Source organism: Anopheles stephensi, chromosome 2 (assembly GCF_013141755.1).
Source record: "Anopheles stephensi strain Indian chromosome 2, UCI_ANSTEP_V1.0, whole genome shotgun sequence".
NCBI classification, from domain to species: domain Eukaryota; kingdom Metazoa; phylum Arthropoda; class Insecta; order Diptera; family Culicidae; genus Anopheles; species Anopheles stephensi.
The window spans coordinates 10,619,159-10,645,583 of record NC_050202.1 but is presented as its reverse complement, the minus strand read 5'-3'; the positions used below and the strand labels follow the sequence as shown (position 1 = coordinate 10,645,583).

At 46.3% G+C, this 26,425-nt stretch overlaps 1 protein-coding gene across 5 annotated transcripts; it reads right to left on the bottom strand.

The window, feature by feature from the left end:
- Positions 1-10,650: 10,650 nt before the first annotated feature.
- LOC118503912 lies at positions 10,651-23,984 on the bottom strand. Of its 5 annotated transcripts, none has more exons than XM_036037706.1 (4): positions 23,709-23,984; positions 22,999-23,539; positions 13,795-14,092; positions 10,651-13,729 (listed from the first exon to the last, which is right to left on the bottom strand). In XM_036037706.1, exons 3-4 carry the CDS (start codon positions 14,079-14,081, stop codon positions 11,179-11,181), a joined length of 2,838 nt encoding a protein of 945 aa, XP_035893599.1. In that variant the 5' UTR covers positions 14,082-14,092; positions 22,999-23,539; positions 23,709-23,984; the 3' UTR covers positions 10,651-11,178. The 5 variants fall into 5 exon arrangements, with proteins under 5 accessions (XP_035893599.1, XP_035893598.1, XP_035893597.1 ...); XM_036037708.1 differs by lacking the exons at positions 22,999-23,539; positions 23,709-23,984 and adding an exon at positions 15,467-15,865 and having other exon boundaries at positions 11,178-11,584; positions 11,643-13,729; XM_036037705.1 differs by having other exon boundaries at positions 22,999-23,984.
- Between the last annotated feature and the right edge of the window lie 2,441 nt (positions 23,985-26,425).

The following is a 26,425-nucleotide window of genomic DNA, read 5'->3' as shown; positions in this document are numbered from 1 at the left end:
CAAGACGACCCCGCACGCGCTTGGTCGCACGTGGCCTTCGCGGGAGTTGCAGTTGCAGGCCCTGTGTGCAGATTTCAAGCAGTGCGGGAGATAGATTGGTAGGCTGGATCGTGTGACGGATTGTGAGTGATTGGATTAAGAAAAGCACTTCAAATAAAACATGAGCTTACAGCTAAGGTTAGCATGATATGGGTTCGATAAAAAGCTGCTAAAGAGACAATCGTAGATCTCGGTGAAGGTTCGGTTTTAAGTGGTTTTATGGTGGCTTTTACAACATTTATAACAATTTTCAACTACAAATGAACGCTTATAGGTAGCTAAATTTAACATTTTTTACCTTCTGACATTTGTTAGCTGACTTTAATTTTCTTTCAAACATCTGACTTGTTTTGCATGATTTTCCTTTTTATATTCATTTACTACTTTGTTTTGTTTGCTTATCTTATCCTTGATTGGTTCATGTTTTGTTTCTTTCTTCAGTTACATTTTTATGTATAATTTTCAGTAGTTTTAGTAGTTCTTTAAGTTCTCTTTTTTCTAGTTTTAACTGATTTAGTATCTCTCTAAAATCTTTTCAAATAAGATGTTTATCATATGTCTTTTATTTATTTATTTATTTATAATATTATAAGGCTTAAAGTCTCAGTAAATTCTGACTTATTAGAGCATATATCGGAAATAGTTCAGAGCATGACTGTTGTAAACTTTGTGCCTGACACTAGCCGGCTGTGGAATCCATTCCAGCCTCGAAAATTGTGCCATCAAGCTCCCTAACCACACCTCTATCTTTTCAGCCGAAGCAATAGCCATCCGTCTTGCGGCCGATGAAGGACTTCGGACCGACATTCCGAACGTCATCTTCACCGACAGCGCAAGTGTTCTAGCAGCCCTTCAACACGGTTTCCCAAAAGACCCACACATTCAGCTCCTAGATGACATCCTTCCATCTCCTGAAATAGTCCTCTGTTGGATTCTGAGTCATTCCGGAGTCATCGGAAACGAGAATGCCGACCGTCTTGCCAACGAAGGTCGGCTCCATCCGGCCGAACCGCACAGCTCTCTTTCACGCCGTGACGCCATCCGCTTCACTAACGCAATAGTCGCTCAACACTGGAACACCACTTGGCACAACCTAGACCTCTCCACAAAACTCCGCTCCATCAAGCACAACACCGCACCCTGGGACGATCCCGATTCCAGCCACATCCAACGAGTTCTTTCCCGACTTCGCATTGGTCACACCCGCCTGACCCACTCCTACCTTCTCGACGGATCCAGTCCTTCACTTTGCAGCTTCTGTGGCGTCGACATTACCGTCCGCCACATCCTTACCGATTGCTATGGATACACTACACACCGAACCACCTGCCAACTATCTCTCGACAAGCAACAGCAGAACCGCCTCATCCGATTTTTAACACATCAGCAACCTGTACCGCGAACTATAAATTTATAGCACAAAAGTTTCCATATTACAAAAAGAATAATAGTTAAGCAATAGTTAAGCCTTAGTTTTTACCACACATATGTAACAATAGACAGGAAAGAGACGAATGAAGTCTCAAAGACCCAAAGCCTCTATAAATAAACGAAAAAAAAAGTGCCTGACACTCGACAAGCCGATCGATTAACGATAAGAAGCTGTTGGTGATAACCTCTCTTACTAGTTGAGGTTCTTTGGCAGACAAAATCTCTTGTTAGATGAGGGTTCTTCGACTACGATGTCTGTTAGGATAGGACAAGGCTCTTAGAATGACGACGGTCGGACGGGCGGAAGGATCTTCTTTTGAGGAGATCACTTGGTTAACTATGACCCGTGGACGACGAGGTTCCTTGCACGACGAGTTCCCTTAGACGAGGATAGTTTTTCGAAGAAGAAGCATCTTGTATGATAATCCTCTTAGAATCACAAGGGCTCTTCGATGAGGGGTGAGTTTGACTGAGTAGACTAGACTTCTAAAATGAAGAGGACCCACATACGACCGGGATTTTTAAACGACGAGGACTCTTGGTATGTTTTTTGCAACAGGAGGTTGCTTGGACGAGGTCCGATGACACAGTGTCTTGGTAGATGGGATCTCTTGTGCCTCAAGATTCCTTAGGGGATGAGAGTTCCTCTAGTTCTAGCTTTCTTCTTCTTCCTTGGCATTACAACCTCGAGAGGTCTCGGGTTGTACCCGTAGTGAAGTAGTCAACCCTACGTACGGGGAGCGGTTTGGATGGGATATGAACCCCAGTGCAGTCGTGTGAAGCTCGGCGCCGTTATCGCCTCGTCCACCGAATTCTAGTTACTTATAACATATGTTTTGACAAAGATGTCAGTTGAAGAGTTTTTTATCAAATAGCTTTAGGCTGGTGTCATTGCTCGGTCGCATGACAACAGCCTTATATAGATTTTAATTCAAATTTCGATATTTTTTTCTTTTATATAAATTCATGACGGCTACGTCTCTTATATTATTGATCGCTTTCATGTAATCTTTACAAATCTCATTTTTTGTTTCAACATAAGAATTAGTTTAAAACAAACCCGAATTGTACCCCACACAAGAGGTATCACCAAAACGGGTAATTAAAGAAACAGATGTATTTTTATTCGTTATCTTAAATTATTCCCGTGCCTTCCGCATCCGCATCGGCTGTTCACCTACCCCAAACGAAAACAAGTTCATTAACATGTTCAACAACATGCTAAAAGCGTGTTCCTTTAAACCACACTTCCACGCAGAGCACCGCAAAAAAAAACACCCCGTCGATCGAATTGGGACTCGATTCCTTCGCACGATTCCTTTCGCACTGATTATCAGCCGACGCGATCGGTAAACATGAGAAAAGCGATGCATCATCATAAGGCACGGTCAATACACGGGATTTTGCCCTCCGGGGGGAGCCCAACCAGGCCAGCCTTAATCGCACGAGAAGGAGGTGGCAACAAAGACATAAATGTATGCATAAAAGTGCGAAAAACTGTTCGAACCCGGCTCTTCTTGATCGCGCGATCAGTTACGATTCCGCTTTCCGACGGCGCGTTCGGGGCGGAACCGATACTGACGCTTTGGTGTGATAAATGTTTCTCCCTCTACGGCCCACTTCGCCGTTTTCGGTAAGGGAAGCATTTATTTTATTTGCCTGCCCGCAAGGATCGGCTTAATCTTGGATCGGTTCGAGCGTAAGAATTTGTAGGTTTTGCCTGATTTTCTGTCCGATTATGGCCTTTTTGCTATCGCGCCGTTTAAATGGGCGGATTGAAGGCTTGCAGCAGGTGAACGCGGAAGTAGCGGAAACGTTAGGCGATAAATCGTGCTGATGTGCGATATGGATGCGTGTACGGCTGTGGATGTTAAATGTCAAAGTCTAACTCAAGCTGTGTAGAATTACAAGTTGCTCATCAAAAATACCACTCCTCTGCCTCCTTAAGCAGACATACAAAAGAAGCACCAAATATGCAACTCCCCTTTCACTACCAGAGCAAAAACAAAAAAAGCAGCAGCAAAAAGACCCACCCCATTCATAGTGTCCATCGTGTGAGGAGTACATTTTTCTTTGGGCGCGAAAAACCCCCCGCACTATAAAAAAGCTTACTGTTACAGTTTTTGCCGGGACAGGTGGAAACGATCCATCATTTTAAAAGCTGCCATGATAAGTCTAACTGACACAAGGAAAAGAAGAAGGAAAGCAAAAGAAAAACAACACAAAACGCCTCACCATAGGGCAAACATTATTCACCCGCGTGGTGCCGGGCACCAGAAGCCGAGGTTTCACCCTGTATCCATATCGTTAGCATACTTCCATAGCGTCAGCTCAGCCGCCGTACGGTAAGGGTTAAGTAGACTAATGTGGAGCAACGTCTATGAAAAGGGAAGCGATACAAACCCTTTCGCCGACGTGTGCCGACTGTCGCAAGGGTGAGTAGCATAGGTGTTGAGCTCTGGCCCCGTTTGCATGGGTGAGGGTGAAGATGTCGAAATGAGCGATCTCACCCTCCCCCCCGCCCCGGCCATTTGCAATCTCAAACTTGCCATGCCGCGGAGCTGTGGCGAAGTACTTTGCTCCATATTTCATCGCTTCTTTTCCGGTGGCATGGCGAGGCGACCTGTAGTTAGTGCATGCAATGTGGAAACCGACACGCCACGTAACGAAATGTGCAGTTGATGTGGGTCTTTTGGTGTAAGAAGTTGGAAAGCAAAGACCTAAAGGGTCAAATTTTGATGAGGCTATTGGCAAATGTGAAAATCGCAGCTAAGGAAACGATCGTTATAAAATCGAGCTAGCTAAAAATTGGTGATCGATGTTGAAGAATTCGATGCATCATAAATATAGATGAGATACTTGATACAGTACATTGATATCCATCAGTTAGTTAGGGTTAGTTGTAGGACTCCAAATGATGATATTTCTCGACGGCTATCCGAGCCAACTGGTAGAAAGAAGCTACTCGTTAAGTGATTTCCAAACTCTATTCGAAATCTAGAACTGGACAAAAAAGCTCAAGAAAACCAACTTAGGCATAAGGACGTGAGTTCTACAGCCTAACAAATGTACGGTTCCGTTCGATAACACTTGGTCGGGCTGACCCGCAGTTCACCTCATATCAGTGCTTCGTAAAATAGCTTCCAAAGAAGAGATAATTCGTGGACGAAATTTATTTCTTCATAAAGTTTTTCTTATCAAAATACCATAAAAGAAATAAAACATTAGAAGAAAACAAGATCGTTCTTTTTTTTGCAATCGTAAAAAAATCATCTTCTTAGTAAATATCAGAAAACAATTTTTAAGTACATCAGTAGCATTTATTTTAATCAGATAAATTTGAGTTTTTATTAATTTTTATTTTAATTAGCCGTTTGACAACCTTCAACCTCACTAAACTAAATATTAAATAGAAAATAAAATTTAAACTTAAACTTTAAGTCTTCAACTTCACTAATAATCTACTCTAAATCTGGACCCAATGGTATAAACCCAAACTTGCTATAAAAATAGCCATAAAAAGTAGATGGTACAGAACACTGTATGATAATCAACTGTAAATCAATTACAAAATACCTTTATTTAACTAACTCTATTTGAAGTACAGTACTTTGGTTGTGACGTGTGAGGACATGCATTTGCTGTGCGAAGGGAGAAAAATCACTCCCAGCTGCGGCTTAACAGCAAAAGCAGTCCAAATCATCCACACGATAGCGAACAACATTCCACAGCATTTGTGCTGCTGCTGCTGCTGCTGGCGTGTCCGTAGAGCTCTCTGTACACTCGAGCGCAACAGAGACCACACTAGAGCAAGAAAAACCCGAGCAGTTCGTTCGAGCAGCGGGGTGTGGAAAGCCAGTCCCGTCTGCATGCAAGCGTGCGAGTGAGAGAGCGAGAGAAAGAAAAGCACAATCTTAAGCCGATCGCCCAACCAAGAAGGAAAGCGATACGGTTTGGCCGCCGCCGCGCGCTCGGTAGCAATAAAAAATAATAAATCCGTGTGAATTGGGGTATGTTATAAAATGGAAGCGATTGTTTTTCTGCTGCCCGGGTGGGAGGGAAAACCCCCACGGAACGGGGGGGGGGGGCATTTTTTCCCGCGCACCGATGAACGATACCGTAGCGGATTTCCCGACCAACGAACACCAAACAGTACAGTGACGGTACTTTCGAAATTCTTGTCCACACGAGCAGCTGCCGAAACGTTCTGTGTGTGTGTGTGTGTGTGTCCGCTTGTTCGCAAACGCTTGTTCTGACGGATGGATGGCTGGGTGATGGTGGTCTGGGTCGTGTGGACCATTGCACCAACATTGGCTGTGTGTCTCGGGTCATGTTGGCGGGCGGTCGCGATGCAACTTGTGCAACAGTTTTGGGGCGGAAATGTTGCGAGTGGAATAATTTATCCACCCGCTTTATCAGTTTTCTTTTCTACAGCTGAGGTTGAGCTAAGATGCTGCAACTCAGTGGTTGGATAGATTGGTACGGGTAACTGGTTGCTGGAATGGGTTTTAGTCCTTTGAGGTTTAATACGGAAAAAGGGGAAAATTTCGAGGAGCTCATAAGCAAATAATGTTAAATGTTACACAGTCACTTATGATCAGTTTTACAATTCAATAATCAATTCTTTTAGCGAGTCTGCAAAGCCAGAACCGAGGCTACTCTCTGGTTTTATTACTACCAATCATAGTAGCCAGGCATTAATGTATGTTTACACGAAACGAATCTTTGACGACGATTTCTCCGAATACTACGACAAGTATACAACTGTCGAAAAGCTTATGAGATGAAACAAACCTCCGAAGTGTAGCAATCAAGGTCTCCAGAAATTGAGATACCTCCATAATTATGTGCAGGTCGACTATTTATTCGAGGACGAATGAATTATTGGCGATTAAATACTCAATTAACTATGCTGTTAGTAGCAGAGAACTCTTGGGCAAACGCTTGGAAACATTGAAGTTGAGGATCACTAAAACCATGCACCATACGCCTCGAAGAGATAAGCAAGAGTTTAAAAATCTATAGGACACGAGATGGAGAGTACATCAGAATTTGCGATTAAATTCGATGCAAGTTGCTTATAAGAGATCCTTGCGATATAGAACGGCAAGTAAGGACATCAAATAAAGAAACCGACTGCAGACAGGATATCGACGATCTCTCTCGTGAAAGTTCAGCAACTAACCACGTCAAATTTTGCTTAGCTCGTCCAACCTTAGTCCTCCAAGCCAGGCTAGTGAGATCCTAAACAATACTTGCATATTCAAGGATCGGACGAACCAAGCTTTGGTGATACACGGCTTTAAAACAACATGAGATGAGGGTCCTAAACATCCTTAGCTGTTGCGAGGATCAATCCTACATCCTTCTGGGTTCGGCTGATTTCATCACTGAACGATTGGCTGTCCTGTCGTCGGATAGAATTTGAATGTTACGAGTAACATTAACACGTTTCAGCACATACAGTTACAAATGATTATCAGTTAGTTTTATTTTTATAGTCCTCAGAGTCCGAGATAAATAAGAGAGAAGGAAAAAGAGAACTTTCTTCTGTCTAACCATAGCTGTCAAAGTCAGTGACAACCACTTACAACGTTCTCTTAATACAGATTCCCGGTAGATGGCGCTGTTATCAGCAAAGTGGCTTGTTTAATTATTTGAGATTGAACAACCTGATCAACAAAACGTTTAAACTGTTCTTCGAAAAAGAAATAAGTCAAAAACTCCTCAGGTCTTTGACAACTAAACAATGAAACCTCTTGCAGCACTTTGTAGATCATTCCTTCATTTTGTTTTACATTTTTGTTCCACCGTGTTGTTGCTAAACACTTGCTCATTGAACAGCTCGCGCAAAACGGCATTCATCAGCCCCGATCCGATCCAGTTGCTCGGTGGGAAAAATCTGTCCACTTAAATGCCGCGGTCACTTCGGTTACTTCGACAAAAACCAATGCAATTCTTGGCACGCTTTTTCTACACGATCTTTGGGCTTTTCCTGCTGCCTTTTATCTATTGATCAGATGAAGCGAATTCTAGACCAGCCGTTGCTACTGTTACTGTGAGGGGTGGTCAGAAGCGCGATTCGCTACTTCGATCGCTCATTTTGTGCTTCTTTGCTTCATCCACTTCCTTTTCGGCCCGTAATACGCCGGTTGGTCAATGGATCGTGCTCGAAATTCGAAACTGCTCCGCTTCTCATCACGCTGCCTGTCAAGCCGGCGAGGCCCCTGTCTCACTCATATACCTTCCGCCGCGAGTACCATTACTCAATCATTCTCGCGATATTCTTCGATCCGGTCGACGGTGCTATTTTAATTAATTTACCACGGGACTCATGACGAAAGGTGATTTCGTGCTGGACGCCATATTGAAACACGACACGACGATGCCCGCAGTCGTTCGAGCAGCAATTTGAGCAACTTCATCGCGATCGATCGAATCACCCCCATAGCAACGCACAAAAACGAGACATCGAAGTAAACCTTGACGAAGGTGAGTGGTGAGAATGACCATTGGAAATTGTGCGGAATCGGTTCTTCGGTTGCTTTGATTTTCAAGATGGCGGCAATTTGAATTTCAAAGCGTAGCGTACCACCGGGCTCTTCTTTTGATGTGTTCCGATGCACCGTGATTCCGCTCCAGATACCCTTGATGAGTTGCGGACGGCTCGTATGGTAATGGCGCGCGAAAGAAGAGCCGTTACATTGGAGCTGAGTTTTTTTCCCCCCACCGTTTCGCTATTCGTGAGCGTGGTGTAGCTTTTTGTTGTCGGTTGTTTTCCGCATCTTCCGCCAGCTCCGGAGTTCACTGTTCATGGTTTACCAATTCCAGCCGTGTCCATCTTACCGCTCGTGCCCTCTCGTCTAGCCAATTTGTAGCGATATGATGAATTAGTCGCCAATCGTTCGACCACCACGTTCCAAATTGGTGACCAATCCAGCTGTTCTAGTCTCAGCCAGTCCACCATCCGCTCCGGAGTCGGCATTAAAATCGACATGCATAGGTTAAATTGTTTCGCGCAACTGGGTCCCCTGCATTGAATTGAAATGTCTTGCGCGTGAACGTGAACGCGAAAGCGTGACTCCACCGCGAGACTCCGGAGTCCGGCGGGCCAAGATAAGGCTCGGCAAAGTCGGGAGTTGACCGGTCGCGCGAGAGGAACCCCTAACCTCGATTAACCTTGCAACATCCTTACGGGCGCAAGTGTAATTGCTGCGCGGGTGCCAATCGAGCGATCTCGGGGCCTTTCTTCTTCGCAACACAATAAATCCTGGCCATATTTGAAACATTTGTTGTTTGGGGTCCGGTGGCTAGGTATGTCTAGCGCTTCTCTATTCGCTATGCTGCTTATGGCGTGTGCGCACGCGTGTGAATATGGTTGTGTGACTATGCCGGTGGGTGCCAACGGACGGTACAGTACGGAACAGTGTTCATTTGCATATGTTTACATCGGATTTTGGACGGTTTTTGATGGCGTACGATCGCTATGGAAATGAAAATGTACTTACCTTATCGATCTGCCACACTTCGGACACGCTCAGTGACGAATGCAAAGTTGTCCAGATGCAAGATTATCGCCGGTGTCGATCGGTCGAAGGATTAGATGGATGGATGGATGGATGGATAAGGAAAAATGAAGGTAAAGGTGAGATTATTTGCATACTTGTTCACGCTGCTATTGGCAACGTATTTTAATGCTGTAACGCTATGTGACGCTTCTGAATCTGAACTTATCGTATTCCCCATAATTTTTCTGTTCTTCATACTTCACGTAACAAAACTTCTTTTAATTGTAGCTCGATATCACACAATTTACATACTCTGCTACCAGTCATTGAACAAATGCGAGTCATTGCCGTCATTATACTTAATCTTTGATGATGGTTAGGGACTCTCTCTTTCTCTCTCTCTTCTAATGTGTGCTTTAGATTGTAAACCTCTTTAATTATGGTTCATCAGATGAGTACTAATCATCCGCCCATGGAGCTTATTAGATGACTCGCTATGAATTATAGTATATAGTTGTGAATGAAATAGTACCTCACTATCATCCTAGTTTTGATCGGTCAAGCTTCCATAAAAGTATTTAAAAGTTGTTTGTATAAACCCTCGCTGCTTTTAGCAGGTTTATGTCCACGGAATTCCTGGTGTATTTAATCAATTCAAATTTGAAATCTTTTTTTTTCTTTCCTTCTACTGTATTGCTATATACTTATGCCTACAAACATATAGACAGGTGAGAAACTTAACTGGTTTTTGAATGAAAGTTAATTATAATCTTATATTTTTCTACCTCTGAAATAATTAAAGCTTGAAAAATAGCATCGTCTTGCCTATCATTTTCCTTGCGTTATTCACTGTTAGTAAGCGAATCTATGTACCGGCTATTACGAAATGAATCATAATTTATTATTTCTAGTCTCTCTGTTTCCTTTATGCTATATTTTATACAGTGTCAACCCAATTAAAAGAGTTATTTTTAATCTTTACTTCCTTCAAGTACTGGGCGCCTCCAGCCACATCTGCCCAATTATACAAATCTTCAATTATTGCCTGTCGAAAGTCCTACTAAACCAATTTTTAAAGTCACACTTCAAGAGCATAAAATCTACTAGAAAACAGAGACATTTAATGCTGTGTTTCTTTAAAAATTAACCATATTATTACGATGCAGAACTCTGTACTAATTACAGTTCAAATGTTCTTTTAGTACATTTAAATTTCGTATTATGTTCTATAAATTGTCTTTCTTTTCCACATTTTTTCAACGTATGATAAGAAGTGAATTACTATCTGTACGTCGAGAAATAAATCAAACAAAAGTAACAGTTGTGAACTCCCGCCGTACGATAAATCCAAGTTATTCCAACTTTTAGTACATCATCCAATACAACACCCGAGACACAAACCGTTCAACCGTTTCGCTTGGTGCGCCATCTGCAAGTTTTGCTTGTACGCAAGGCTTGTACACAGGGCGTCGTACGATCAAGCGTTGTACGCAAATGACCGATCCATGGCGGTTAAGGAACACGTGTGTGATTTATTTTGAAATTTAAATTTAAATATCGCTGAATTTATCCATCGGATAAGGATTTATTGAATAGACGATTGAATAGATTATTTAGTGTCTTTTGACTTCGGATCGGATGTGTGCAGCATAAGCACAAAACCCAAAAAATATTGTTCGATTAATTCTGTCAATCACTTTATTTTACTTCCAGTTATTTCAAGTCCTCCCTTCCACGGCGATAGAAACGATTCCATCATAAAATAAAACATTGCAGATTTAAAGTTACTAAAACCATATTATTAAGCTACGAAAATTAACAACAATAATAAGCTAAAAACCCACGTCGCGTATTCTGCTAACAGTCGAGAAATGCTTCTACTAAACGAAAGGCACAATATTAGTTGCTTAACTTATTATACCGAACGATGAGAGAGAGAAAGAGAGACTAGATTGCATTCGAGCCGGTACGCATCGAAATTGGCAAGCATTCGCACATGCTTTGCAGCGCGGTGTTTTTTTATTTAGAAGAAGGTGCATCAAAAGCAGAATTTAAATAAAAACAAAAACAGGGTTCCCGGTTTGATCGAAGCTGACACTTACGGCTATACGTTGTGGCTAACCTAGAATTAACATACTCTTTGGTCTTGGGTGTCTTCGGCAACAGCGAAGAAGATGATAATGTTGAACACGCACCACTACTATGGCAGAACGCTTCTCACTTCGTCCGCTTGTCGGTGGTAGTTGACCACGGGTGAGGGAGTTCCGTGTCGATGGTAGCTGGACTCAACCACCAGCGTTTCGGAATGGACGTGCTGCGATGTAACACTCGTGGAAGACTGATTTCGTCCTGGCAAGCGATGGTTCGACGGAATTACCCTATCCGGTGAGTTCCCATGCTCACAAACCTCGACCGTTTCCATTCGTACGCTGCTGGTCGAAGAAGTCAGCAACGATTCCTCGTCGATGGTGTGATCGTCGTGCGGTACATCTCGCGTTGAAGTGACGACCGTTGGCAGTGTAATGCTAGTAAGTTCTCCATCCGGTAGTGCGTGTGAATGCGGCTCCTGCTGTTGCTGCAGCTCTCCGGGCAGATAGTCTTTCCAGCTTCGGAAGAGATAGCGGGTAAATTTGCGTAATTGTCTGAATTTACAATAGGTCGCACCTTCGGCCGATTGAAGCTGCTGCGTTTGAATCAGAAAACCTTTCTCCTTGAACGTTTTCTCCAGCGACTCTCGCTGCGTAGCCCGGCGAGTTTTCCGGCGCCTTCGCTCCGACGCACTGTTGGTCGCGTTCATCCTGTACTGCTGCTGATTACCGTTGCAGGGGACGGGCGATGATGGATCGCCTGGCAGTGATGCGCACGGTTGCGGTGATGTAGGGAACTCCGGTATTTGAAGCAGATCGTTACTTAACCCCAACGAAGGAGGCGGTAGGTCACAGGCAATTCGTTCACCGGATGCGTTCAGAAAAGCACCAGTCGTGCTGGTGGCGTTGATGCTGCTCTGCTGGAGACTCTCCCGCGGGAAGAACTCATAGCCACGCATCGATTTATCACCCGTGCCGGAATAGTACCGGAAGTTACCGCCCGAGTCAACGCTCAGTATCTTCTTCTCCTGCAGACACGGTTTGGCTCCACCGGTGAACTTGAACTTGCAGATGCTCACCTCCGTCGCCGGATTGGGACTGTTCTCCGCCGGCACCGGTGGGATAAAGATGGCCGATCGTTTACGTTTCTGGGCCGGGGGTGATCGCTGACCAGCTGGTGAGGTGGCACTGCTCGGCGACGATTGCTTATCGTGCTTGATCAGCTGCGATATGTGCTTCGGAACAAGCAGAGGATGCTGCTGCTGACTGCCTTTCGCAGCATCCGGAGAGATCGGAGGTGATGATGCGTTGGAAGAAGGAGCTACTGGGCGGGTGTGGTCTTCCAGCAGCTTGCTGTGAGCTTCTCTAGAAGCTGCTGAGTTGTACATCGGCATGGGATGTGCAAAGAGACCGTTCGTCCCGGACGACCAATACATATAGCCGGGTGGAGTTTCCGCAGTCGACGGAGTCTCCGTGGTGCTCCCCGACGAGGACTGCAGCGTTGGCAGCGAGAGCTTCATATTGGCAGCCAGCGCTTGATCAGTGCAAATGTCCGACGGAGTGATAATGGGCGTCGGACAGGAAGACGCAAACACCTCATCCGGATCCTCTTCAGAGCTGGACACACTAAACGTTTCCCCACCGGCCGTCGGCACAACATTCGTTCCCGCTTCACGCACGCACAAGTTCAATGGCTCCTCTTTCCGTCGTCCCCTACTGACAGACTGTTCCTGAGATGCTTCCAACGGTTTACTGTCCCCACCACACAGATGCTTCCTCTCGTCGGACGACGCGAGACGTCGCTCGAGGAGGCTGGCAACCGACTTTGAGCATCCTTTCGGCAGCATCCCTTTCTCCAGTCCAAGCTCTCGGCTAGGAGTGCCCGGGAGAATGGTGCCATAGTTCTTGTAGATCAAATGGCAAATGTCCGCCTTTTTTGGCTTTCGTCCACGTCTCGGTTTCGAGTTCTCGAGCGTTATCTCACCCATGTACGGTAGATCCGTGTAGCTTACGATCCTTTTCTGCTGAACACCGTTCTGATTGCCGGTGGCACCTTCGCTCACCACACTGCCCGGAGATGTCTGGGCCGGTGGGATCTCATCCTTGAGCGGTGCCATCGACACGCCCTCCTTCTGCAGCTCCAGTATCTTCTGCAGCCAGCTGCGAACCGATTCGTTCGTGCGCTCCTCACGCTCCAGTGCCGCCTGCCGCTCCATCATACCCTTCCGTGTAGTGGTGTTGGCTTTTGCCGGCTGCTGGCGCTGGGACTGTTTCGATTGATTCGACGCAACGGGGTTGTCCTTCTTTGCTTGCAGACTGTTTTGCGTTGCCTCATAGTGGTCCAGATATTCCTGGGGCAGTGCCTGGTGGTGGAACCGCAGCTTGAGCGGTCCCTTTCGGCGCGCCCTAGGAGCACTGTTGGTGCGCTTGGCCGGTTGCTCCCTTGGGCCGGCCGACTTCGGTGGGGTTGGTAGGGGCGAGAGTGTCGCGTCCGGCAGGTCCGGCGATAGGATGACGCTCGGGTGGCGATGCTTGGGTGGTGGCGGTGTTGGTGGTGTGGTTGGCGACGGACACATAGACTGGCTGACCGTGGGCACACTAAGCTCATTATCGTGCGGATTGTCGTTGGTGCCACCGGAGATCAACGGATCATCTGAACTGCGCCTAAAAGACGTGAGAATGGCCTGTTAGGATTGGGAAACCATTCACACCCATCTCTTTGCACTTACAGAAATCTACTCGAAATGTTAGCTCCAGTATGCCAGGGATATAGATCGCGTTCCGACTCTTCCAACTTGCCACCATCGCCCGGTTCCAGCAGATCCGGTATGTGCGTTAGCTTAATCTCGTCCACTACAAGCCCAACTACCGAGTGTCCGCTTCCGGCCGAGCTTAGATGACTCTGGTGCACGGTGTGATGATCGTGCTGTGGGTGCGTATGTACGAGAGGGTCCTTCTCGTGACTGACGCCGCTCGATCCCAGCAATCCTAGATCATCCTTCGCGAAGTCTTGCATGCCACCTCCAACTATAGAGAATAAAAAGCAAAAATGGAAAATTATTAGTATCTCTTCTATGAAGAAGTTCTAAAAATCAGTTAATCTCCCCAAGAACAAATTATCCTCAATAGTACGAAAATAGGTCCACCGGAGCAACAAATATGTGGCGCAGCATAAAACCGCTCGTTCTATGCATTCGGGACGGAAAACTGCGCTCGTTTTCAACAACGAGCCAGGCCATCACCGCCGTCGGGTTGTTCACATGCACCAGGGTTGTCCATGAGACCGTTTGGAGCACACATCTGATTCACTGGGACAAAAATAACTACTGCCACCTCGCGGCTGCTGCTGCTGCTGGCCACGGTACGCACAACGAATTTCCATATTGTGATAAATTTTACGAGCACCACTCCACTTTCGAGACGATGTTTGCTCCTCGTCGGTGGATTTCCGCGATGGGCAACGCACTCACACGGACGCACGATGAGCGATGTACAAATTTGGAAATTTCTGTACCTGATGTCAGCGGAAACACGTGTTGATTTTCAAGCGTTCGGGAGTCACTAACAGAGAAAGGAGTGTTCCTTCCAATGCAACTTCCTGGGCCTTGTTCAACAAGTAACTCTCGACACAAAATCTTGGAAGTCTAGGGTCCTGAAACATAGATCCCACGTACTTCGATTATTAATTGGTTCAGGAAGTCCTCAAAGTCCCCAGCAGACCGCCAAGACCCCAAGTCGCACGATATGCACCCGAAATCTTGGCACAAACACGCAATGTCGTTGTGTACCGCGTCGCAAAGAATTAACCCGAACACACACCTAAAACACCACCGTGTGGACCACCGTTCCTATCGAGGAAGAAGCAGGACAGCAACAAGCAAAATAATCTCAACTCCCGCCCAGACCGACCCGTTTCGGTACGGGGGAAATTTAAAAAATGTCCCTTCACGCAAAAAATGGACTTCTCGGTCGGAATTCTATATTCAGCTTTTTCCTGCACACACACACACACACACACACACACACACTCGGGACATTCTGCTGTGCGGTTGTACGGTTGTGTCGGTCGGGGTTGCAAAGTGGTTGCATATCATCATTCCCGACCGGTCCCGTGTGGTTCGATCGGGAGTGCCCAACATTCCCGCGCTCCGTTGGTCGTTACGGCGAATCGCATGCAGCGGCTTGTCGTGTTTCGATGGTTTATGAACGTGCAGCAAAGAAAAAAAAAACCCGGTGTAGAGCCTTCATTCTAGATCATTTTCAGCCCATCAAGATCAGCAAGACATCTCGCACGGCCGGTGTGTGACCGGTAGTTGTGGCCCATTCTGGCCTGATGCTAAATTTAGCTAATATTGTTTTTCTGGGAGAGAAGGAACGGGGCCAAGATAAATCGGTGTTTACCCGAAAACAGCAGTTCTGGTAGCATTTCCGATACGATCATATAGCTGCCGTTTGCTCGTAGTTGGTCATCCAATTTTTCGCGTCGCTTGTTGGGAGACTAGCCGAAGCATTCACACTATTTTCACTTGCTCTCGAGTTGAGTGAAACCACTACAGCTGATAAACGACGCCACTTGGGCAAATACCAAGGAACACAAAAAAAGCTACCCTTCAAAAACACAATCACTTGCTGCCTTATATGGTATTACTGGCTCGTGTCTGACGCGAGCTAATCGCAGCTCGCACATCAACACGCCTCCGAACCGAACCGAAGTTGAGCGATCAAAAGAAAATCTGGCACGCACCACGAAACCCACACGGCCACACGTCTCAAGACGGCAGCGCACGGTACATGACTAGATTGAGCTGAAAATCTCATCCCCGACCCGACCGTGCACGATCGCGATAGGCCGGAAAGGGATCAAAATAATAATAGCAGAAATTGGTAACACGCGAAAAACGTGCGAGCCGCTCTCTCGCTCTCTCTCTCACACACACTCTTTGGGTCACACACACACACACAAAACCTGACTGATTTTCCCGCACTATACTGTGCGTACGCGGGGCATGGTAGTAATATTTGGCTAGAATGCGCCAACCCTGGTCTGCGCAGGACCGGTGCGATCGTTGCCGTTCATTTCCCGAAACAAGGGTTTTACGGTTTCATTCATATGAAGCCGTGTACACGGAGCAGCGCTCAAGGGTCTCTCCCTGTTTATCCCTTATGCAGCACACACACAGGTTGGGAAAACCCTCAACACATGCCGAGAAGCCGACCATTTTCCGACCGAAAAACGTTCTTCTCTCGACCTACATTCTACCGTTGGCGGACGATCGGTGTGGATTTTGTTTTTGAGTTTCCACTGGCACCCTAGAGCCAGTGCCGTCGTCCGTAGGTCCGTAAAAGGAAATGTTCGGTGTAGCTCGGATCGATGATCGGAGGACAATTTTCCCCCCTGTGCACACGGGGGTAAGGCGAGGACATTCGCATCGCAACAGTTCGCTACAATGTTGCAACTGACTAGACTAGAGCCACCGGATGACCCGATGATCGAGTCGGAAAAACATTAGCGCAGCCACGTGAGCGGTTGTCGCTTCCCGTTCGGGCGGGGAGGAGGGCTTTTATTTTCTGCCAGAGTCGGACATTCATCCGTGGGCAGGTTGTATCGTGTTTCTGGGCATCTGTTGTCTCGTTGCACGATCGCTGAGCGTATCAAGTTACGCAGTGTCTTTCAATTATTAAAAGCAATAAAGAACGTGTCGATGGCCCATAACGCACAGCGTCAAGGAAATAAACAAGAGCCAAATACTTTATGAGGGGAAAAAAATACCGATCATGATGTAGCCATTGACTGTAAATCGGTTATTTGACTCTCGAGCGCCGTTTGCCCATATATGGACTTCGTCAGAACTTATCACACGATTCTGTCTGCTTCATCTTTCTCTCTCTCGATTCTCTCTCCTCACAGCATCCGATTTCAGCTGAGATTACTATTTTCCTGCTCCGGGCTCTACGGTTTCTCATCTTCTTCTTCTTCTTCTGTGGCACTACAACCTCGAGAGGTCTCGGCCTGCCATTTCTGGCTTTCTGTGACTTAATTTTACCCGTAGAAAAGTAGTCAGCCTTTCGTACGGGGAGGCGGTCTGGATGGGATTTGAACCCCGGCCCTGCCGTGTGAAGACCGGCGCCGCTGTCGCCTCGGCCACCGGACCGCCCCGGTGACGGTTTCTCATCATCACCGCATAATGCCGCACTGCGAGCGCGAATGGTCGGGACGAGGTTTTAACTTGCGCGATCTCAAGCGAGTGTCAATTCTCACGTACTAAAATTAGTCCATTTGAGAGCATGCATTACGAGCATGTTACGGGCTGCCAAAACTGGGGCCCCCGGCACAGCCTCGTGGATGTGATTCATCATGTAAACATAATCTAATCGTGCGATCACTCACCCGCAACCCAACCCACCCGGCGGTTCCGAAGGCGAATGGACGGCAAAACGATCGAGGAAACATGTGTTTCGAAACTTCGAACACGGAGACAGTGAGAGAGAGAGAGAGAGGAAGAGATATTTTGATGGGTGTTACATTTTTCAGATACCAGTATATCAGCGACATGTTAGTTTTGTATATTTCTCTTTGCTTTGGAATTCAAACAGAATCGTCATTATGTTGAATTTAATAAACGTATTTTGACGTTTGGGTGGCTGTTTGATTCAAAATAGCACACTGATCTAGAGCTTCATAAACCATTTAAGTTACCTCAATTTTTACTGCCGAAGTCCTTCAAACTACACGGATGTTGCGATGAACCCAATTTCCTGTACAGCATGCATATCCATGAGCTGAGTCGTTCGGTGCCATTCGCATGACATGATCAGCCCACCAGAGTCAGGCAAATCTATATCACTCGGCAATATTGAGGCTGTGCAATATTTTCTGAATACAATTCTATACAGCACAGCTTTTAGATCAATTTAGCGGCCGCTGACTTCCCACAAAACTTCTTCTTCTCCATCACCTCGGCAGATTTTTCTCGGTCTCGGTACTCTTTCTGGATTCCTTGATTGCTGCTTTAAATCCATTCGACTGGAGGCATTGAATCCTTATGAAAGTTCTTCTCCTTTGTCTTTTTTGGCCTAACGACCTCTTAGGTCCATTTCTGATTTACTATACTTATTGATGCTCTGGATCATGGTCTGGACGGGATTTGAACCCGGTCCTGCCGTGTGAAGACCGGGGCCGCTTTCGCATCTACCACCGTGCTGCCCCCTTGTGAGAGTTATTCTCTCCATTATGACAAGAGAAGAATTCCATGAGCTTTGGATGGAGTTCATGTCTAGGAGGTGTACGTATAAGAGTAGCTCAGCTGCGTTTTGTCAGAGTCGTGTTACCGCTCAAATTTAATTCTGACCTTTACTCCAAGGTAGATAAAGTTTTTGTCGACTGTTAAGCTGCGACTTCCAATCAGTAAATTTCCCTATCATATAGGCTTTTGTAGTGTAGAGCTGAAGTTCAAACATATGATAAGCTTTTGCCTCAAGATAAAGAACACGAGTATCAGGAACAGGAACTATGTTTTATGGACTGTAAGAAAGTCCTACTCCAATTTCACTTCAGTGCTCGGATGGCCTTATCTGGCGATAGATGGCAGAGATTGACAGTTATACTAAACTAACTGTCCAAAACACTTGCATGGGGATCTTAAAGTTTGTTCAATCCACTTCCTTATGTCATGGTAGCTGTTGTCAGTGTGGCGAAGAATGTAAGATTATTGGACTCAATTGATTTCTTTGTGTTCTATATGACACTAACAACATTTAAGGCAGCGAATCCACTTCGACCATCCTCAGCAATAAATTGAGAAGGCTTTTGCTATGGAGGAGTTATCGATCCAAATAAGAATCTGAGATTTGACAACTCCAAACATGTACTACAGGACCACAAAACCGCCCATTCTCAATAGCTATATCTTTGCCGGCCCATTATACTTCTTTCAACCAATCAAACATTGCCTTAAATTAAGACGTTATGCTACAATAAACAACAATCACAATAGTGGGACAGCAATCGTATACATTAAAATCGACCAACTCGCTCGGTGACACCAAAACTCCCAAATTGCACGCCCCAAACCGTAAGCCCCACATGAATTGGTTCACAATCCTTCGGTTTCAATATCCCACCGTGACCGCATTTCCGCAATACAAAACAAAGCCCTTTTATAACACTCCGTTTTACGAGTGTTCTCCCACGGATCCTGACGGATTCGTACCTAGCGCCAGCTCGAAATCAGGTCTAGCGCCATAAAAAAAGCAGAACTCCGATCCGTCATGTGAAGTACGCGACAGGTACACACGGCACCGGAGTTCGTCATCAGAATTGCGCCACATACGATGATTGCAGTCCGGTGGGCGTTCGGTACCGTGTCGTATCGTTTTTTTTTTGTGGTTGTTGTTAAACTGTCTTGCCGTAAATGTCACAATGAGCACAATTTCGGTATCGGTGTGAATCATGGCGGGGACAACCGGGGCCACACGGACCATTTCCTGTCGCTGTCAATTCTTCTGTCACACTATTGATTAGCGCCGATCGAGAAGATGCAGAAGGCGTCCGTAACGCGTTCGCCTACCTACGGCCACACCGGTAATGAGCTAATCAATGTCCTAGCGTCTAGCGTCGTTTTGGTGATTTTTATGTCATTTCGGTTCCCTGGATGCTGTAGCGCACCAAACCCGGACCATAAAGCCACACCTTTCTGCCTTTTTGTCGGCGCTGGCGCTGGGGTGGTTTACCCACAGGCCAGAGGCCGTGGGACTTGCCACGACTTGCTGCTCCGCAAACTCTCCGCCCAGATCGGCCCGGGGTCAGGTCTTCGCGATGGTGATGATGATCGTCGTTGTCGTTTGGTATCCATTAAAAATCAAACCGACCTCCATCCGTCTCCTCCCTGCAGTTACCGATGCCGAGCTATAATAGATAAGGCCAAAAATCGTCAAACGACCGTTGAAGTCCTCCAGCTCGAACCTGTTCGCGTCTAAATTTGAAAGTATTTCCATCCCAAAAACTCCGAGCAAACGGGCAACTAGACTACGAGCGGGAGGGGTGGGTCGATCGGGTCCGCGAGAGGGAGTTGGGAGGCCAATTCAACATCCACCCACGCGGGTAGGCACATAAAAACTGTTCACCCCACTCCCTCCATCCCACCTTCTCTAATGTTTATTGCGACGACGCCGTGTGACTCGGCGCTCGAAAAGGCATTAAATGGTTTTGGCTCTCTATGAATATTGAACGACACACACACACACACTCTCGTTGCGTTCGGTCCGTAGGATGCGGATCATGCTGCAAAGTGACAAAAAATTAGGCGACACTGCCCAGTCTCAGCCCTGGTCGTGTTTATTTAGCACCCAGCTCGTTGGCGCACGGTGGACGGGTGGGCTTTATGGAGGCACTTGTTCGTAAGAGATTGTTTTCGAATAACACTCGAGCGCATGGTAGAGGGCGTTGAAATCCGGGGAAAGGGGTAGAATTCCACTGTCTGGTTGTTAAGAGTGCACTCGATGGGAGTTTTTCGTTTAAAGCGCTGCTGCTGCTGCTTATCCGAATCCAGCAATGAAGATACAACGTCGACTAAGTCCCACAAAATGGTTGCGGACTCGGGCACGGGCAAGATAGGCTTGCCGTTGACAAGCGCGTCTCGATCGTCGGCGAATATTGATTTTTGTTTTTCTTCTTCTGGAGACCCGCGCGCCTAAGCAGTCCATTGAGCAGCCGTCATTTTTCAGGCTTACGCTGATGGGTGGAGATGACTGCTCAGAGCCGTGATCCGTGTAATAACGGTCGATTTGACCACTTTGCCGAACGACCGGCGAGCGCGTCCAAAATCTTTGAAAATCGATTCCATTCCATACGCCCGGTTGTGCGCGAGCGCGGGTGCATATGGCCCCGGCTCGGTCCGTAAATATGGGCCCAACATTTCCATACGGTTTTGGCAGCCCGGTACTGGCAATGGTCTACCCCGAAGTGAGATGTCCGCCTGTAAGAGGATGTGTAGACATGGGGACATGAAACATCAGAATTAGCATGTTTTCGCCCCTCTCGTTTGCCACTATTCATTGATGAATATAGCCTTTGCTTCCTTGGCCGGAGCCAAAATTCCACCCGCGCAGAATTTGGTGAGAAAAAAAAAACACACACACACAAAAAATGGAGCCCCGACCGGAGCTTCACCAATGCAAAATGCCGAATTTGTAAACGATTTTACGATTCAATATTGCCAATCAAACGTAACATATTTTGGTAGGAGATAGCCTACACAGATTATTAAATCGATGACGCATTGCGCAACACGCACCACCGTGACAATACTGGTTTTATCTATTTTAATTTATTATGGTTCTTTGCGTTCGACTGTCGCCTGGGACGGACAGTCCCAGTCATGGGCAGTGCAGGCTAAATTTATTCGTCCCAAAGCGTTACTCGTCTCCCCCAGCCCGGTTATGGAAAATGAACATCAGCTTTGTTTTGCATTAACTCCGATGGGGCTGTTGGAAAAGATTGATGTAATCACTTTCTGATCATTTGTTTGGTAAATGGGAAGAGATCGCATTATAGTGCGTACAATACGAGATGCTCCAATAAGGTTTGCGCTCGGAGCGATCGGACGTTAATGTTTGTAATCCAAATAAATTGTTTTAAAAAAGGTTGTTCATCAGCGTTATTGGACCTGGTGGATGTCTATGTTTCTGCAATGAAATACACTCAACAAATAACGAGATTAGGAGTTCCATGAGCTCTTATAATGATGTCCAGGATTTAGACTTCAAGAGAGACATCAAACTTTAAAGATATGTCTTAGAGAAGTCTTACCCGTAGTGAGGACTGGCTATCCAACTTCATGGTGCCAAAAAGTATAGTATGTCAGAAATGACAGGAATGACCTAAAAGGTCGTGGGGCAGCCCGGTAGAAAATACAACAGTGGCGCCGGTCTTCACACGGCAGGAACGGGATTCAAATCCTATCTGGGGTTGTTTCCGCAGGACTGAGTCTCCATCTATGCGGTATCAATACGTTTAGTAAACCAGCAATGACAGGCACAACCTAAGAGGTTGGTAGGCCAAGAAAGAAGAAGAAGAAGACCTAAGAGGTCTAAGACTAAGGCTAACAAAGAAGAAGAATGTGGGATCTTAAAGTCACAAATTAAAATTACACACAAATCAAAGCTGCTTCATCAATGTTGATCAACAAACTTATTCTGTCTGAATCTTGTGTATGACAACGTCACCAAAAACCCTACAGACATTATCATTTCCATGCTTTTTATTGCTGTTTTAGAATTAAGATATTTCAAAGATTTTATATAGTTTGATATCAATAAATCCCCTCCTTATAAAGGGATAAAAAATAAATATTCGAAATCTAAGTTTCTACCATCTATACTACATCATCAACAACTTGGAGTAAGACAGCTTCCCGATGTATAACGACATTCTTTCATCCCAATTCTTGAAACATGATGCCCAGACATTGGAATTCCAGGAAAGCCTTTAAACAAATTGATTTTTTTCGTTGGTGCGATATTCCACGAAAGGGCACAAGAATCCAGCTTAAAGGGTCTTTCGGCATTACTTATTGAAAAAGGCTACACAAGACCTTTAGATATGTGGGTCGGCAACAATCGCCTTGTGTCCGAGGCTTATTATATTATTAGAGCAACTTAGCCGTATTACTGTTCAAGAATAATTAATGTTTAAAAATTACCAAACTTGGACTCTTAAGGGCATTAACCTTATAGGTGGACCAAATAGGCTAGTACTTAATCAAAATGACAGCCAAGTAAGGTTTTTTTGTTATCCCATATCTTCGTTCAACATGTGAAGTAGGGCAACATGACGAATAGTATTCTAACCCTATCTATAATTATGAGTTCCAGCGATGAAACCATTACCGAGACCTTCATCTCACTGCATTCCGGCGTAATTAACCACTACCTACCTTATATAAATCCATTATGAGGCTGCTGTATGACGATTTTTTTGTGTTTTAATTTCCTCCAGATCACCCACCAGAGGCTGCTACCGATATGAATCACGCGCGAATGCCGGCTCCGGCCATAACCTTGTGTCACAATGATATATAACCACACTGTCACGCAACGTGTCACAGCAGCCCGCACGAGCTGAGACCGTTTCCCGTAGCAACTGAAACGCTTCTTGCTCCGGTTGCAATCATATCACACACAAGCGATTCGTTGAGTCACACCTTTTCGCGCCGAATGCCCCTTGTCACTTCCGTCGAACATCAGCCCCAGAGGAATGCGTTGATTATTCTTCCTTATTTCCAGCCACACACACACGCACACTATCGCTTGTTTTTATCACCCTCTTTGGTGCGCCACACACTAACAACCTTTACGTAAGATGAATTCATTCATAATCCACTCAGAACACTGCCACACTGTCAACGCCTGCTAACACTTTCATTCTCGTCGTTCGCTGTTCAGCGGTGGGAATAGTTTAATCGAATCCACGGCACACTACAAACGTCTCAGAAAGATGGAGGGCGTAAGGGAGTAGAAATTAAAAGTCGTTTAGCTATATGAGATCACCATCAGCGGACAGGCGACTTTGCCAAGTTGTTGTGGATGATAATTAATTTAAATGACGTCTCCTCTCAGGCACACGCATACACACAGGCTCACTCACAAAGACGGGGTACGAGTTGATCTCTGTTCGATAGGTCAGTTCTGCTTAGCTATCTTCCATTCCTATCTCAACACAGACTCTCCTACCCGACTGCTGGGATCACTATCAACTACTGGTTTATCACGACAGATAGGCAGGCACGAGATGCACATCTCCGACACCGGACGGCCACGATACACGACCACTCGCGAGCACCGCTTCTAAACAAATGAAGATATTACGGGTTCCCGCTCGTGCTCGAAGGCGCGCTGCTGTGGCTGCTGCCTCTGCTGCTGGAGCAGGAAGAAACCGCGCGTTCCGATCGTCGATCGCTGGTGGCGGAGATCGAACAACGGAGGCACTCTCGCGACGCTTCAGAATACATGCATAGCTAATGGGACATACACACACGGTGCCTTGATGACAACAGCACACGACCTGCGCACGACCACCACTTACGCGCAACACTTACTAGACGGCCGGGTTTTGGTCGGAAAGGTTGCGTTGGTGTTAAAATTGCGCCTCCCAGCCTACCCAGCATCTCCAGCGTGAATATGCACACACGCAAAACTGGAGTGTGTCGCGTATTATGTCCATTTTCATCTGCATTTTTGTCCAGTGCTTCCCTGGGTCTACTTTCTACCACTACGCCACCGTAGATCCTCACCGGGGAGTATCTTTCTTCCCGGTTTGCTTAAGCTATTGCTACTGACCATTCGCCTCCCCCTGGGGTCGGGATAGCTTTCCATAAAAACAAGACCGAAAGCAGGGAATGCCCCGCTCCCCATCCTCGAAGTGCCACTTCGAAGTCACGCTCAAAATCAAAACCAAACAAATCCTCCACAGCTTTACGGGAATCAATATTTGTCCTCTGTCGACCGGGCCCCGAAAATCGGCTTAACGAAGCTGGACGAATAGTTTTCAAGAGTGTCACACGATTTTTGTGGCTATTTAAGGCACAGTGCTATTGTTTACCTTTCCAGCCAGTCATGGCGTATAATGAGCATCGTTAAAAGTAGAGTAACTTGCAGCAACTCGCTCTGGGGCGCTCGTCTGCGTAGGTGCTTCGGATTACGAGCACTTCAGGCGGTGACGTCTGCAGCTTAAAAATTGTTGAAACCTTAGCTGCCAAGCGTTTGTGAAACATTTCGCTCTTCAGATATTTCTACTTCCTAACTCCACTCTTTACCTGCTGTTATAATTACCATTTCGACAGCTCCGGGAGAGTACAAGGCTGACTCACTCTTCAAATATTGATACTACAGCCAGTAGGAACCAGGGTATGGCAAAACCACTTCAACGCGAACCACTTCGTACCAAACTTTGCCTTTGCTGTATCGATGACGAAGACGTATGGTAAAATTCTTGATGTGTTGCGTTTCGTCCAAAAAGGAAGCGACTATGGTACCCACCACCACGTTTTTATCTGATTAATATCTCCAATCGATCATTCGTAGCAAATGGCTCAGTTTAACCAAAATACACACACGAAAAGCGGCTTAAGGATGGCTATCACCCACAGAAGAGGAGCTTACCCCGTTGCATAGCGGGAGGACCTGGGGGATGGTGGATTTTCGACGGCACACTTTTTCAAAACTGGTCCACCGGCCGTCAAAAAACCGAGCGGACCAACCTGTTCCAACCTGCGACAAAACCGTTCGATCCATTTGCAACTCCTCCGCATGGACGGGTGACGACCAGTCCCTCTTTCTAGCTCACGGGCCCGAGGCCGGGAGGCGCACCGTGTATCCGTTACCGATTTAGCTTACTAGATAATTAATTACTCTCCGTCCGGGTGACAATTGCCACGCACGACCCCATTGCCACCAAATCCGACAGGTGAAACCGGGCATCGTCACCTAGCACATCTTGGAAGCTTGGAACTGCAATGAAACGAGGCGTAGCTGTGAGGGGCCATCCTAAGACCAGCGGAACGGCTCGCATCTAAGCGATCGACGCCTGCTGTGCGAAATGAGCTGATTATACGAAATATATAATTTAACGATTGCGATCGTTGCCGGCAGATGACAGAAATGCCTGTCCACATTAATTGGACATCAGCCTACAGGGGACCTCCTACAGCTCGCCGGAAATGTACCATAAAAGGCGCTATAATGCCCGCCGTAATTCGATCGGGAAGAGGTCAAATGCAGCGGACATCCACTTCAAGGAACACTTCAACCGATCTGGCCTTGGCAGCGTCAACCTGAGCAGTCGTAGTTCGTCCACTTGTGCCAGAGATTATAGCGGCAGATACACACGCGCGCGCACACACACGCACGAAACCCGGAGGTCGTCATTTAAGGTGATAATGGCGCGAGTATAGTACGGCAACATGCGCTTTGTTGACAGTGCATTGTATACGGCTGCTTTTGCATACGGCTCGCTGGCTGGTCCACTACCTCAGTAGGTTGCGTTTGTTTGTGCGTTCATAATCGGACGGCGTGAGTGTACCGTTCTTACGGACCTCGCGTATGTACGTGAACACTTTGCAGAGGTGGATATAGGGTGTATGACTTTATGGCTCAATCTGGTCACGAACGCTATAAAGAACTGTCTTGGGAGGATTAAACATTCCGTATCCTTTTCCAGGTGTGATGAAGTACTTGTGGAGCTCAGAGTCCATGGAGGTGGCTATTGCAGCTTGAAGGACAGGGCTTTAACAACTCTTTCTAAATATTATAGCAAATGTGAAGTAACGGTTATTTTATAGCACGAATGAAAACCTATTCCAACAG

Bases quoted from the DNA above. Each gene is read 5' to 3' on its own strand.
- LOC118503912 (XM_036037704.1), bottom strand. From the start codon at position 15,506: ATGATCGTATCGGAAATGCTACCAGAACTGCTGTTTTCGG. The intron at 14,093-15,466 runs GTAAACACCGAT...TATTCTCTATAG, and splicing joins ACCAGAACTGCTGTTTTCGG to TTGGAGGTGGCATGCAAGAC. The intron at 13,730-13,794 runs GTAAGTGCAAAG...CACGTCTTTTAG, and splicing joins AACATTTCGAGTAGATTTCT to GCGCAGTTCAGATGATCCGT.